This window comes from Chiloscyllium plagiosum, chromosome 26 (assembly GCF_004010195.1).
Source record: "Chiloscyllium plagiosum isolate BGI_BamShark_2017 chromosome 26, ASM401019v2, whole genome shotgun sequence".
Classification (NCBI taxonomy): Eukaryota; Metazoa; Chordata; class Chondrichthyes; order Orectolobiformes; family Hemiscylliidae; genus Chiloscyllium; species Chiloscyllium plagiosum.
This window is the reverse complement of record NC_057735.1, coordinates 16,823,305-16,839,331: the sequence shown is the minus strand read 5'-3', so window position 1 is coordinate 16,839,331 and position 16,027 is coordinate 16,823,305. Positions and strand designations below refer to the sequence as shown.

Here is a 16,027-nt window from a genome sequence, read left to right as displayed (position 1 = left end):
TGAGGACCAGGGAGTATTTCAACCACACTCACCTTGGTCCATTTCTAATGGGGCACACTCTGAGATGGCCCTGACAGGATTCATGTAAAAATTTCAGTGGGAAGTGGGTTTCCTTCAGTCGATGATTTCCTTCTCTCCCAGCATGCTTTGTGGATGTGGTTTTGTGGGAATGGGCGGTTTATGACCACTCACTCAACAGCCACCCAAGTAATTCATTCACCCATGACCCTTGTTAATCAGTCATTTACTCACTCACTCACCCAACCCCCAAAGTCACTCACCATGTCTCCCTTCCCCTCCGCCACCAATTGCTCATTCAAGTCTGCAAGGTTTGCTGATTAATACTGTTGAGGATAGTTTTCAAGGGAAGCAACATATAATTCCTCTGTGTAGCCTAATACTGTAGCCATCCTGGTGGTCTGTGTTACTGCTGTAATCACCCTGTTTGCTGCTCTGTCCCTGCTCTCACTGGTGGGATCAACTCCGCTAAATCTCATTTCCCTCCTGCCGAAGACAGTGACTTTCAGAAAGCTTCCCAGTCACAGTGGTGCTGGCTCACCACCTCAAGGTCCTCAAGAGGAGTTAGTTCACTAATCACAAAGAAAACTAAAGAACTGATGTTGGAAATCAGAAATGAGAACGGAAATTGCTGGAAAAACTCAGCAGTGTTTCTGGAGAGAAAGCAGAGTTAACGTTTTGGGTCCAGTGACCCTTCTTCAGAACTGTTCCAAAGAAGCATCACTGTACTTGAAACATTAATTCTGTTTCTCTACTCAGATGCTGCCAGACCTGTTGAGTTTTTCCAGCAATTTCTGTTTTTCTTTGGTACATTATTTAATGCAGCTATTCAGCTCCTTGTGTCTGTTCACATCAATGGGTAACGCCAAACACAAAGTTTGTTTTGTGTTTCTTTTGTGGGGAAATAGCTGGGGAAGAGGACTTTGTTGGAAATAATCTACCCATCAAATCAGCAGCAGTGAGGTGAGGAAGAGGGTGGACTTAAACATTTCTGAAATGTTGCTCCTGTCAAAAATGACTCTTTATTTAGTGACTGAAAGTTTTATTTTTTAATCTTGACTTTTATTTGACTATATACTCATGCTGTAGCACGCTGTGGTGCAGCACAGCAGTAGATCTAGCCACTTCATTGTCAATTTTCTTCTTGTGACAACTTAATGTTACAATAGAGGTTAAATAGGTCTACCTTTAATTTCTGGTCTCATGTTAATTTACATTCAACTCCAATTATCTTCACACTAATGACTAGGAATTATGGCAAAGTTCAGTTACTGATTGCTTACCTTGTCTATCTGGATTCCTAATGCATCCTCATTTGGGTTTCTTTGCTCATTAAGGAAAAAATGCTTGATTTTTTCCCAGTCAATGGAGATACTTTGAAGGTGATGGTCTGCCAACGTTATCCAAACCTACAAGAGGGCATTTAATAAACAGAGTTTTAACAAGCTTACAACGTCACAACAAAGGGCTCATGCGGCACAAGTCTCTATCTCGGAGTAGGAGGCCCAGGTTCAAGTCCCATCTGCACCAGACATGTGTATTAACATCCCTAAACAGACTGATTAGAGAATAACTATAAAGTCACTATAAGCCATTGATATTAAACCAACAACACTGAACAATCTGTTTTCTAATAAGTATTCCAGGCAGCATAAGAAACATCAATCAGGTAGAATCCACACAGGAACTAGGTGGTGAGGCTTTCAAACTGGACATAAACAGGAAGCAAAGCATAGAACTGTTACATGGTTCAGCTGTACCTTCTCAGAAAACTTCACATTTTGTCGTGAATGATTTATTTTCTTCATAGAAGACTGATTGGGCAGGCAGTAACCTGCTCACGCTATTTCATCTGGTTGAGAATGGAGCTGGAAAAAACAACAGTGCTATTCTCTAACTGCAGTCTAGGATAGTCATGCAAAACAATTCATAGGCTGAATTTAATGGCCACAGTGCAGTTCACTTCATTGCTGATGGCATCACCTGCACAATTTTCTTCAGGAGGCCAAACAAGATTAAAACGCAATTCAGCAACTCCCAAGGTTTTGAAGATAAGGATCCCACTGCCAGTCAATCAGAGAACTGGCACTTTTCAGCTCAAGTACAACTGCAACTTGGGATGAACTCTCAGGGATAGTACCAACTCTTTTGCTTCGAGTTCACCAACATGTAGACAATAAAATGGAACCAGTACAATGCTGTCAACAAATCAAAGGGTTCAGATAATCTCAAACTGCAGCGATAAAGCCAAGTAATTTGTGTGTCAGCTGAACGTTGAGACCCAGTTGTTTCTGCAACTTCAAAAAACAAAAATAATTGTGCATGTAGGAGCCAGCTTCATTCAGTCTTTTGTCCACTTTTGTGTGTTGTGGTTATCAGCGGTTAGCTCATTGATGGATGAAAATGCTTATATTGCAGGACTTTGTATTATGCTTAATACAACGTTACCCTTAATGCAGTTTGTTCTGAGTTATGGAAAATTCTACAAGAGAACGTTTTAATAAACACTACTTTTATATTCTCCACAATCTTCAACTGAGTCAGCGAGAAGGCCGAAAATTGAACCAGATCAATTTTTAAAAATATTTTTCTGCCATATTAATGATATGTAAATCAAATTCATTGGATGCACATCCATACAGCAAGAATAATTTGTGGCATTTCGTTACAGTTAGAAATTAAATCCGCTTTTGCCACAATTATTGTGAAAACATTTCTAAGTTAATCTATCTAAATGTTAACATGTTGCTGGACAGGAGTCTCGGTGATGGTGGCTGGGGGGGGGGATTGAACTGTTTAGTCATTTCCGTAATATTCATCTTATCAGCTCAGTACCAGGTTTCATTCCTTCATTTTTAAAGCAAATTAACCATCTCATTCCAAAATAATCATGGCCTATTTTGTAACTTGTGTGAATTTGCTTTTGACCCGCGCAGGTCATCTTTCTGCAAAGACATTGGTTAAAGGTGCTCAGAAGTGTCAGTCTAGCAAAACACACAATAATGTGGCTTTAGAGGAATCTGTTTAAAGGTTTGTGCAAGTTGAAATAGACTGATCTGTGCTATATAACCTGTATCGCAGCTTCAGCATTTTTAAGGGATATTAGTAGGATGAAGCACAATTAAGAATGCGTCCACACAAGTGCAGCATGCGCTTGCAAACAAAACTGTGCAATGAATATGACGTGCATGTAGGCTGACATTCCTATCTGCCTGAAAGAAGTAAAAATATTAAATTCTGGCAGAATACCAAATAAAAGTGGTTTATTGTATTGCACACCCCTGGTTGAAAATAGAAGAACAAGTGAGATAAAACAATACTTAAATACTGTTAAACATTAAGGTCCAGAGGGTTGCAAGTAGAAGAGAAACTTGAAGAAAATAAGAGTTACAGTTTTCTCCAATGAGAAAGGAGATAAATTTGGTACAAAATTTGCCTTGATTTGAACAAAGCAAGAATGCAGGGGAGAAGAAGTCTGTACAGGATGCCGAGATTTGAATTTAAGAATAACAAGGCCAAAGCATTCAGGGAGGCAATTACAGGAATGCTATTACAATGTTAAAAAAGTATTTACAGGTTAGAAACATCAGCTTGGGTCAACATGGGCTGAATCATACATTCCACATCACCAGCCTCTCAATCCTCTTCATCTAATCCCGTGAATATATCCTTCAATCCCTTTCTCTCTTAGCTACTGGTCTAGCATCCTCTCTCATGCACACATGCTATGCTTCTCCTCTGTAACAAACAACAATCTTAATAAAATACAGGAGGATAAAACAGATTGTGATGAAAAGATCAAGAAACAGCAGACTTTAAGTGAGGATAACAGTTGTGGAAATATTGTATAACAAGCTAATGTTTGGTCATTAAGCATTTTCTTTATTTTGAGACTGACAATTTTGTAGCTCCTGAAGCAATAATTTTAAATCTCTGATTTAGAGAAGTACAAGTAATCACTTTTATTAAAAATGCTGCCAACTGAAATTTTTAAATTAAAAGACAATAACAGTAAATTTATATTGGGCCTTTAATATAATTAAACATCCCAAGACATTCCAGGGGATCTTTATCTATCAAACAAATCTTATTAGTACAGGTGACCAAAAGCTTGATTAACAAACGGTCGTAACGAGTTTCTTCAAGGAGGAGATAGATGTAGGGATAAATTTACAGAAGAAATTTCAGCGATTGGACAGCTGAAGGCACAGTCACAGTATTGTGGTAGAAATAAATCCGGAATATGCAAGAGGCTAGGATGACAAGAACAGGGAGATCCTGCAACTTGTAATGCTCCAGAATATTCAACACATCAACACTTGCAAAGCAAAAACTTTCCATCACATTTGGCAAAAAACCAACATACCAATGTTCCTGTGAACTAAGTTAACATTTAATAGGTTAAGCAACAATCCAGAAAATACAGCTTAATCCTCCTTCCTACTTTCAATGCTTCTCAAAGCAGCATGGATATAAAGCTACAAGATAATCCCTGCTTGATTATTCAAGACAAGCCTCAAGTGTTAGAAATGGTGATTTTTAAATTAGTTTTAAATCCACCAACATAATTTGCTTAATCCATTGCTTCTTAATGCTCAGCAGAAATGAATCTGTTTGACTTCGACAGGAAATAATTCTGTTCAAGTATTTCCAGATACAGCTTAATTTCTTCATCAGTCAGCTGTTACTGTCAGAGAGCACTCAGTGAGGCGCGGCCACTCAGGTTGGCTTTGCATGTGTTTTAAACCTGCTGTGGTATAATATCACTAAAAACAAAAGTTTGAACTGCATTAGTGTGACTTGAGCTTGTGACTTGAGTGGCACACAAATGTGAAATCCTTCTGACTGCAAACTGAAATAACGGGCAGTGCAGCAAATAAGCTTATTTGTCACTGTCATCCAGACTCCAAACTCATTGAAGGGCTTGGGCTGGCAGCTAAAATGGCATTGTACTCCTGCCACTTCTGAACAGATGTGGGCAGTACGGAAAGAATAGAGGAAGGGGGAACTAGTAAGTAATTAATTCCAGGTGCTAGTACTGGCGCATTAGGCTGAATAGCCCCCTTCTATCCTGTAGAGTTTCATGTTCATTTGCCATTCTGGCATCACAACCAGCTACTTTAGAATACTTCTGGAAACAGAGGGAATGAACATAATAGTAATGAAAGCCATTTGCCATTTTACTCTCCTCCTTAAAGTGGTGGTTTCCACAAATGTTTCTTCAACAGAAAAACAGCACAAAGGTTATTATAAATAACAGTCGCAGCAAGGTTATGACAGACTGTATGCCTCTTTGTAAAATGCAGAGCATAAAACAAGACAGCAAATGCTCTGGGGTATCAATGGGGCAGCAGTAAGAGCACAGACATAGTCCAAGTTGTTGAGAGATTCCTCACTTACCCTTGGCCTCCACCGCTTGGGAATTCCTGCTGGTAACCAAACAATAGCTCGACAGGTCTCAAACCACTAAAAGCAATACATTTAGGATCAGAATTAGTAACTGGAGATAGTCTACTTTAGAAGTTTAAATCACAGCTTCATTACGACCAGCTAATGGATGCTAGCCAGTCGAATGCAGTTTCCTTTACAGTCTAAGCTTAAAAGGCAGATTCATATTTTTCAGGTTTTGGATTTGTTATTATCTGTTATTTGTTAACAGTCTAACACAACTTCCATAACCACCAAAACTACCCAGACTCCGTTCAGTTAATTACCCCCCACCTCAACTCCCACTCATTTTTTAAAGATTTCTCATCTCCAACCTCCAGTGAGCGATTATACTCTTAATGATGTGTTACTTGAATAAAAACAATAGCTGTTTCCATTGATATTTCACCTTTTTGAAGCGTTTTTCCAAGCCTTCCAGTCCTTTCAGTAACTGACTACTCAGTGTCTTTAAGTTTATAAAACACTCAACGTGCTGTTTGGAGGCAGCACCTCAGCCCTGAAGACCACAGGATGATCCCCGACAGCAGACAACAAAATGTCAGATCGGGAGAAAATCCCATTGGGCTTCCTGAGAATGGCTACAGCAGGAGAGGGCACTGAATCCAACTGGTGAAGTGAGCCACTGTCATAGCCATTAAATATTCAGCCTTGAGGCTTTATTGGGTGATATTTGAAGAAATAAATACAGTGCAGGTATATAGTGCCGTTAACACTCATAGGGTGTTTCAAAGAAATTTACAGTTAGTCAATTACATGTGAAGTGGAAACACTGACACCTTACAGGCAGGAGTAACAGACAATCTGCAAATGACATCGTGCTAAATTTAATTTGTTTTGGCTGGTAGACATTGGCAGATTTAAGTCATATTCATCTGTTTATATCACAGTTTGCATCCACTTGTTAAATATTATGAGCAGCTACAATTTACTTGCATTGCAATCAACTACAAGAGCAAACTTAATTGGCATCCTTTTGGATGGCCTGCTGGTTCAGTGGTTAGCCTGCTGCCTTGCAGTGTCTGGGGCACAGGTTTGATTCCACCCTCGGGTGACTGCCTGTGTGGAGTGCGTGGTTTCCTCTGGGTGCTCTGGTTTCTTCCCAGTCTAAAGATGTGAATTTTGGATGATTTGGCCATGCTAAATTGACCATAGTGTTCAGGGATGTGTAGGCTAGGTGTATTAGATAAGGGAAATGTAGATTAATAGGTGTAGGGGAATGGGTCTAGATGGCGTACTCTTCGGAGGGTCGACATGAACTTGTTGGGCCAAATGGCCTGTTTCCACACTGTAGGGATTCTAATTTTAAGATGCAAATGCTAATTCTGCCAATCTCAGCTTTGTTAAGGGAGGAAAATCCACCCATAAAAAAATCTAACTAATTAAGAAGGTCAACTGGTAACCTCATAATAATGCAGGATCAGCAACACAAGTAGAGAAATCCACAAACAGAATCTTGACAAAGAAGGTTTGTGTGGATGCAGAAAAGAAATAGGTCATAAATACAACTGAAGGAATTTATTTATTCAGACTAGTTGACAAAGGCAATTATAATCTATAACCCACGCAATATAGGGTTGAGAAAAAGACCCATGAGTGCTAAAAGCGAAAGGTAGACAGTCACTTATTACTGCAGCAATCAGGCTTGCTGGGCTTGAATTACAGCAGGATAGTTTTAAAGGCAAAAGCAAAGTAATGAAAAGATTCTGTTGCAGAAATCTATTTATAATGAATCTGATGGTCAACTTAAATGTATAAGAAATAAAACAATCTAAATTATAATGTTTTAAAATTTGTATTTTGGACTTGAAACTCCAAATCCTGATAACTTCACAAGATCATAGGAACTGGCTCATTTTAATATCTCACTTTGGAACAATGCCAAGGTCCCTTCACTGCTGCATCATGATGCTCCTTTCACCATTCAGTTCTGAAGTCCATGCAAGGTGTTGACTACTCTGCCTGAAGGCACATCTTCTCCTTTTTCCCATTAAATGCAGTGTTCTCTTGTCCTTATTCAGTCTTTAATTTAAAGTAGCATTCCAGGCTAATCTTCACTGTCGGAATGTAGGAAGAATGGGAATCAATTTGTGCACAGCAAACTCCCATGAACAATAATGTTATAATGACGGAATAATCTTTTCTTGACTGAGTGAGAAATATTGGCCAGGATGACAAGGTGAATTTCACTCCTCTTCTTTGAAATTATGCTCTCAGATCTTTTACATTCACCTGGCAGAGAAAATTATTTAACGTTTTATCCAAACCAAAACACTTCCATGGGGATTGCACTGGAGTGCCAACACAGATGTTAATATTCAAATTGCTGGATTGGGACTTGAAGCATCAATTTTCTGACATGACATAAAATTGATATGTACTGAGACACAGCTTGCATTGTTGCAGATAACTGCCCAGGGTACTTGCTTTGTGGTCTGACCAAAGCACTACACAGTTTGATCATTTGTACTCCAACCTATTAGTCATGCAGCTCAACATTCTAAATAAAAACTAAAAGAACTGGGGATGCTGTAAATCAGAAATAAAAGCAGAAATTGCTGGAAAAGCTCAGCAATTCTGACAGTATCTTGGAGAGAAATCGGAGTTAACATGTCGTGTTCAGTGACCCTTCCTCAGAACAGTCCTCAGAGTTCTGAGGAAGGATCATTTGACCTGAAACATTAACTCTGAATGCTCTCCATAGATGTTGCCAAACCTGCAAAGTGTTCCCAGCAATTTCTGTTTTTGTTTCAGTTCTGTTAGCTTTGAATTTTATTGTTCTGCACTGGCTGGACATGTTAAATGTTGAGTCTATCGAGGGTCCGAGCTCTCTTTCAATTTTCTCCTCAGGCATTTCAAAATTAGTCACAAGGCATCCATATTGCACATTTTTCTTTCCTGTGTGTAATATTTTATACTTAACTGTATTAAATTCTGGTACAGTGAAATATTTTGTTTGTAGTTTCTGGGCTGTGTCCTTCAATTTTATTAACCATTCTAGTTTGGTATCATCTGTAAATGTAGTTAATTTGCAATAAGTCTCCCAATCAAAATCATTGATTAAGATTGGGAACTTCTCTTAATACTTACACTCCATTTGTAGCCACTTTTCAGCCCATAATGCTTCATTACCCTCTGATTCCACGGACGTTGATATGTGTCATTTATGTGGCACCTTATTGAAAGAGCAAGGCATTTTGTAGAGAGTGTCTCCTCAAGTCTTGTCAACCTAACTGGCAAGTGTATCTCAATGATTCATTTAAGTCTAAACAGGGCTGAGTACCGTTAAGTCAAATACAGAGGACATTATTCATGGTCAATGTCTATAACCATTTAACACTAACAGTCTGGAATGTGAGGTCAATGCCATTTTGTTCATTCAATTAACATTATTTCAGCTTCACTGAGTCCGTTTTTCTACAATTAGGCCTGACCATGACTATTAGAATCAATTCATGTTATAAAAGAGCATCAAATGGACTTTTAGATCGAATTTATATTAATGGAAATAGTTATGGCAATCAATTTCTATCTGAGATGCTTAAAGCAGATTTATAGGTCTATAAATTGGGCCTCAATATGCTGGTTTTCACATGCAAACAGTTCCATTCAGTTCCCAATTAAAGTATCAGGAAGTACATTCACACTTCCAGCTCTAAGTGTGCCACCTGCCATTTTGACAAAGGAAAAATATCTGCCATGCATTGCTCCTCCCCGAAGCAGGTCCTTTCAACTGTAAGACTCAGTTCCTTCAAAACAATTCCAATTTGACCACAATATAGATTTTGCTTTCGCCAATTAGCACTTCTTCAGCTGTTTATCATTGAAAACCTTACACTGTTGTTGTTGCTTTCCAGTTCTCACAACAACTATGCCTACATCTTTTCTGCGACTACTAACTGTGCTTTTTCTTTGCCAAGCTATGTCCAAATGCATGCAGTTTTTGAGCCATCAGCCTGCATGCATTAGGGTTAATGTTGCTGAAATTAATTTACCTTATATAGATATGAGAGCCTGGTTCTCGCATTCTGGCCTCGATTCAAAACCAAGATCAAAGAGATTTAATTACCTAATCCTAAGAAGATCTTAATGATTCATCTTGGGCTTTGTGCATCCCCTGAGTCTATGCTTATAATTGTGAACTTGGTGAACACTTCAAAGGACCATTGTCTCTTCTGTGTTATCTGATCATTCATTTTACTGTTATTGACATCAGAAGAAAGTAACATTTGGTTCTGTTAGATTCTGACATACATTAACTCCTTGAAAGGTTTACCCTTCTCCATGAAGTCATTGGGCCAAATGCAAAAGGATTTCATTACAACATTTATATTTATTGTAGTAGTTTGATCTAAGACCACAATAATGTTGAGTACAGTTTTTGATACATTGGGTCAAACTCCCTGCTCGATGGTGATCTGATAAAATACGAAGATGCACAATTATTCATGCAGCCTCAGCTACAATTATCTGACTTTATAACTAAGGAAGCAACAAATTGCCACATCAAGTGCAACACAAAATGATACCTTATGGTATATCTCAGAACAGATTGCTGTCCCATACTGTTGTCCAAAAAATGGGGTATTGTTCATAAGGATCTGAATGATAAATAGGGAGAATGAGAAAGGGTATGACTGGAATGGATATCATAGTTCAACAGTTCAGTTATCCAGTCATTATTCACTGTTGACATGACAGTATTTACATATGCCCATAGTTATCACTGAATAATAAATTGACAACAAACCTGCTGAAATTCATTTTGTACAGGCAAACATTCGGTGTTAACCTTCACTCGTGGATCAGCGCCTATTAAAGTAATAAACAACATAGTACAATCAGATTAAATCAAAAGCAACTTAACTCTCCAAACCAATTTGAACAAAATAAGTTTTCAAAAATATGGGAAGGACACGGAAAGTATGGAGTGAAAATGTTCAGTCGAGTTTGTGGGAGATGCCTTGCCGAGGTGTTGAGTAACTCAATCTCCATAAAACTTATTGAAAATAATGAAAAACATTTCATATTGGATTGCAAGCCAAGCATGCACTGGGTGTCCTGGGACATCAGTTTTGGTGATTGTTATGGAGATATGTGAATTTTACAGAAGAAGAAACAGGCCCTTCAGCCCACCTAGTCTGTGTTGTATGTGAGCCTCATCTACTCTATTCCACCTCGCCACTCAGCATAATAGAATCATACAATACAGAATATGGAAACAAACCCTTCGATCCAACTAGTCCATGCCAAACATGTTCCCAAACTAAACTCATCCCATCTGCCTGCATTTGGCCCATATTCCTCCAAACTTTTCCTATTTGTGTATTTATCCAAATGTCTTTTAAATGTTGTAACTGTACCTGGATTGACCACTTCCTCAGGCAGTTCACTCCACGCACTAATTACTTTCTGTTTTAAAAAGCTGCCCCTTTTTAAATATCCTTTTTAAATCTTTCTCCCTTCACCTTAAAAATATGCCCCCTACTTTTGAACTCTCTCATCTTAAGGAAAAGACCTTTACTATTCACTTCATCTATGCCCCTCAAGATTTTAGAAACCTCTATGAGGTCACTCCTCAATACCCTACACATGATTTGAAAGAATCCTAGCCTATTTTTAGAACTCAAACCCTCCACTCCCACGAACATCCTGCAAATCTCTTCTGAACCCTCTTTAGTTTAATAATGGGGCGATTAGAACTGCACACAATACTCCAAAAGAGACCTCATCCAACATTCTGTACAACCTCAACATAACGTCCCAACTCCTATACTCCAAAAATCTGAGCAAGCATGCTCAAGCCTTCTTAACCACCCTGTCCACCTATGATGCAAATTTCAAAGAATTATGAACCTGAACCCTTCAGCCTTTCTGTTCTACAACACTACCCAGGGTTCTATCATTAACTGTATAAGTCATGCCCTTGCTTATTTTACTAAAATGCAATACCTCACATTTATCCAAATTAAACTCCATCTGCCACTCCTAAGCCCATTGACCCAATTGATCAACATCCTTTTGTAGTCTTAGTTAACCTTCTTCACTATCCACTATACCACCAATTTTGGCTTCACCCGCAATCTTTCTAACCAGGCCTCCTATATTTCATCCAATCCATTTATATAAATGACAAACAAAAGTGGACCCAGTACCGACCCCTGTAGAACACTGCTGGTCATAGGCTCCCAGTCCGAAAATCAAACCCTCCACCACTATCCTTTGTTGCCTATTGTAAAGCCAATTTTGTATCCAATTGGCGTGCTCTCTCTGAATCCCACATGATCTAGCTTTACTAATTAGTCTACCACATGGAACCTTGTAAAAGGCTTTACTAAAATCCAAGAAACATCTACCACTCTGCCTTCATTAATCTGCCTTTGGTAACTTTGTCAAAAATCTCAATCAAGTTTGTGAGACATGATTTCCCTCATACAAAACCATGCTGAAAATGCCTAATCATTCCTTGTCTTTCCAAATGCATGTAAATCCTGTCTTTCAGAGTTACCCCCAACAACTTACCCACCACCAAAGTCAGGTTCACAGGTCAAGAATTCCTAGACTTCTTCTTACAGCCTTTCTGATTTACCACATCCGTTGTGGTTTCCTCTACATCAGGGAGACCAAGTGGCAACGTGTGGAGCGGTTCAGGGAACATCTCTGGTCTGCACACACCAACCAACCCCACCACCTGTGGTCAAGCTCTTCAACTCCCCCTCACACTCCCCCAAGGACATGAAAATCCTGGGCCTCCTCCAGGGCCAAATCGAAGCCACCCACTAACTGGATGAAGAACACCTCACCTTCTGCCTTGTGACCCTACAACTACATGGCATTAACATTGACCACCAGTTTTTAAATCTCCCCAGCCCCCACCTCAACCCAGATCCAACCCTCCAACTCGGCACTGTCTTCTTGACGGGACTTACCTGCCAATCTTCCTTCCCACCTATCTTCTCCAGCTTCCCCACCGATCTATCACAATCACCTCCCACCTACATCCATCTATCGCCATCCCACCTTCCTTCCCCCCCAGTCCCACACCCACCCCCACTAGTTATCTTTCAGCTCCCTTTCCACTCCACATTCCTGATGAAGTGCTTATGCCTGAAACGTCAATTCTCCTGCTCTTCGGATGCTGCCTGACCTCTGTGCTTTTTCTAGCACCATGCTTTTCGGCTTTAAATGCAGGCACAACTTTTGCCATCCTCCACTCCTCCCACATCTCACCCGTGGTTACAGATGATACAAGTATTTCTATCAGGGGCCACACAATTTCCTCCCCAACTTCACATGACATCCTGTGATACGACTGATCAGGTCCCAGAGATTTATCCACCTTCATGTTTTCTAAGGCGTCCGGTACGTCCTCTTCTGTAATGTGAAAGGTTTTCAAAACATTATTATTTATTTCTCTGAGTTCCCTAGCCTTCATCTCTTTCTCGAGTAAAAACTGAAGTGAAACATTCATTTAATATCTCTTGAAGTTCAACACAATAACATCCTCGTTGATCTTTAAGGGGCCCTACTCTCTCCCTAATTGCTAATCTCCTACTTCTTCTTTCCTTACCTGTTTATCTACCTTCCCCCATATCCACCTTTGGGATTTGCCTCAATTGTTCCATGTGGTAGTCGGTTCCACATTCCAGCCACTCTCAAGGTAAAGACGTTTCTCTGTAAATCCTCATTAGTGCCCATTTTACACTGATCAACCATTATTCTGACTCCCCTACAAGTGGAAATATCTTTGAACATTTACCCTATGACATTCCTTCATAACTTAGAATACATTCCCTTCAAATTTCTCTTCTCCGACATAAAGGACTTCTGCTTACTCAACCTTTCCCGAAAGCTCAAATCTCTCAAGTTCTAGTGTGGCCATGTAAATCTTTTTGTAACTTCTCCAGTGCCTCCATATCCTTTTGGTGATATGGAGACCAGAAGTATAATGGTAGGCGTTTCAGTTGCAATACTTTTGGCTAAGGCAAGGTGGGTTATCTTTATATTTTAAACACAAATAAGCGGCAGATACTTAACTTCACATTCAAAGACAGTTCAGGAAATGCAGAATTGTAAGGTTGCCCTTGATTTTTAAATACCAGTGGACTGTAGGGTTAAAAAAATGCTTGAAACTGCGACAAAATCCATATTACAATTACTTAATTTCTTCAAAGGTTATAATTTAAGTACATTTGGATAAATAAATTAAGCAAGCATTGCAACTTAATAAATCGTGCTTTATTATCATTGTTACGCAACAGCATTAGAGAGGATATGCACCACTAAATAAGTATCATTCACATGATTATGAACGTATGACCTAGAAGCAGAAGTGGATCATTTAGCCCCTCAGACCTGTGGTAGAATCCAAGAAGATCATCACTCAGCATTTCTGCCTAACCCTGGCAAACTTTCAGCTTCTTACTTATCAACGGTCTATCGATTCATCTCTACCTGAAAAAAAATCCAAAGACTACTTCTATTGCCATTTGAGAAAGTCAGTCCTGAAAAGTCATGACCATCTGTGAGAAGAAATATCTGCTTATCGTCTTAACTGGAGATGCCCTGAAAATAGTTGGACCAAGGGCACTGCAGTGATGTCCCACAACTGAAATCACTGATCTCCAACAAGCACGATCATCTCCCGACTTTAGCAGAAGCCCCTGGGGGGGGCTTCGCAGGTTCGCGGTGTGCATGGTTGCTGTTGCCTTAGCCAATGTTCGTGGCCCATCTACGTTAATTCTTTTTGTTATTCATGGTAACTATCAGACACAATTGCTCGACCATTTCAGAGCTAACCACATTTGACCAAGCTGGCTAAGGACTGTAAGAACAAACATCTCCTCACCTGTCTGAACTGGGTGACCCATTATTTTAAAAGCTTAACCCCTAATTCTAGATTGTCAAACAGGAGGATACATTCTGTCCTGTCAGAACCCACTTTGGACCTTTTATGATTCAACTTGTCATTCAAGTGTAAAACTTTATGTAGTGAATTAGTTGTTATATAAACATCAATATTTCAAAGCCATGAACATGAAAATGATGTGGGTTTTGAAGAAGGGTCACTGGACCTGAAACATTAACTCTGTTTTCTGTCCAAAGATGCTGCCAGACCTCCTGAGCTTTTCCAGAAATTTCTCTTTTTGTTTCTGATTTCCAGCATCAGCAGTTCTTGCAGTTTTCTTTTGGATTCTACAAGGGATGTGTGATCAGCAACAGTTGTTTATGGCCAAGTTGAAAAACTACCCAGGGCCTCTACACAAAGACCTGCTGCTGAAAATTAGATGACTTGCATTTAATACCGATGTCACCCTGCTGTTAGCGGTTTTCACATCTTAAAATACAAAATACCTCACTGTCTGTAAGCATTGTTAAAGCAGTAAAAAAAAAATCCATTATATACAGCAAATATACTTTATGAGGAGTGGGAAATTAAGCCAGAACCCTAATGTTTTATGAAACGATTGTTCAATTTCTTCTCTGTGGAAATGTCTGCCGTACTCAGATGTTAAAATAGATGAGTTGTTCCAACTTTTTGCAGAAGTCTATTAGAAGGTTTCGAGCATCTGTTGCAAACATTGCTGCTGTCCATTAGGAAATCCTCACACCAATAGGCTGTTTTAGCATGATTCTTACTGGAAGCATCCCCTTGTGATGTTACATTGCAGGATTTGAAAAAGCCTTTCCATGTTACAAACAGGCCCTTGTGAGCAAGTCAACAATTTTACAATTTGGGAAATCTGCCACATGATTTGAAATCAGTGTAAAAGCAAATATTTTATGCGTGAACAATGGGCAAAGTTATTCTTCATTAAGGTTGTCAATGTATGAATTAAACTTTTGGAAGAATGGCGTATACATTTTAATGAATTAAAGACATTGATCCTCCAACACCAACAAGAACGCTGCAAATTTTGTTTGTTTTTCTGAATATGTTGTCATGTTGAGTACGATTCTTCCACAGGTACTGATCGTCTACAAGCATCTCACTTAAGTGAGCATCCTTCATCTATCAGTCTCGGGTTGGTATCAGCTGATCACATTTCAAAAGGTATAATAGGCAAAGCCAAACTTGCCCACAACTAATGCCCTCCAAGTGAGTTGGCGATGAGCTGCAGGGTTCTGGCTTAGTTTCCCACTCCTCACCTCCGGGATGTCAGGGCTAAATGTAGTCTCTCTTCCATCCTCCTTACTGATCGGTTAAGTCAGCACAAGCCGAAACTGAAATCAGGGGCCTATCTGATTAGGTTTTCAATGCAGACGTATTTTTACTGTTTAAACAAGTCCTCAGGAAGAAATCAAACAAAGGCCTGGACCCAGAAGCTAGTCAGGATGAAAGATGGGTCTCGATTTTTCAGTTTTTGAACCACTTTTTGAGTATGTTGGAACTGATTTCTAATATTGCAGCTACACTTTTCCCTTTTAATTTGGATTCATACCATCAATCTTCACATTGCCATTCCAGATTTGGAAGGTGGTTGCCAGCCACACTCTCGAGCCTCTGCAGTCTGTTTGGTGAACGGGCTTCTGTAGTACGCTGAGGTGAGAAGTTCCAGGATTT

General features: G+C 39.4%; 1 protein-coding gene across 9 annotated transcripts in view; it reads right to left on the bottom strand.

Moving 5' to 3' along the window:
• LOC122563144 (TBC1 domain family member 30-like) overlaps window positions 1-16,027 on the bottom strand; it is a 93,279-nt gene that overhangs the window by 57,298 nt on the left and 19,954 nt on the right. For 5 of the 9 annotated variants that reach the window (XM_043716603.1, XM_043716604.1, XM_043716611.1 and 2 more), the window contains 4 exons: window positions 10,214-10,275; window positions 9,993-10,064; window positions 5,419-5,484; window positions 1,302-1,427 (listed from right to left, as the gene is read on the bottom strand). In XM_043716603.1, the coding sequence (XP_043572538.1) occupies window positions 1,302-1,427; window positions 5,419-5,484; window positions 9,993-10,064; window positions 10,214-10,275 (326 nt within the window). Of the gene's footprint in view, window positions 1-1,301; window positions 1,428-5,418; window positions 5,485-8,553; window positions 8,639-9,992; window positions 10,065-10,213; window positions 10,276-16,027 lie in introns of those variants that run through there. The other 4 variants (XM_043716610.1, XM_043716609.1, XM_043716607.1 and 1 more) reach the window with 3 other exon arrangements.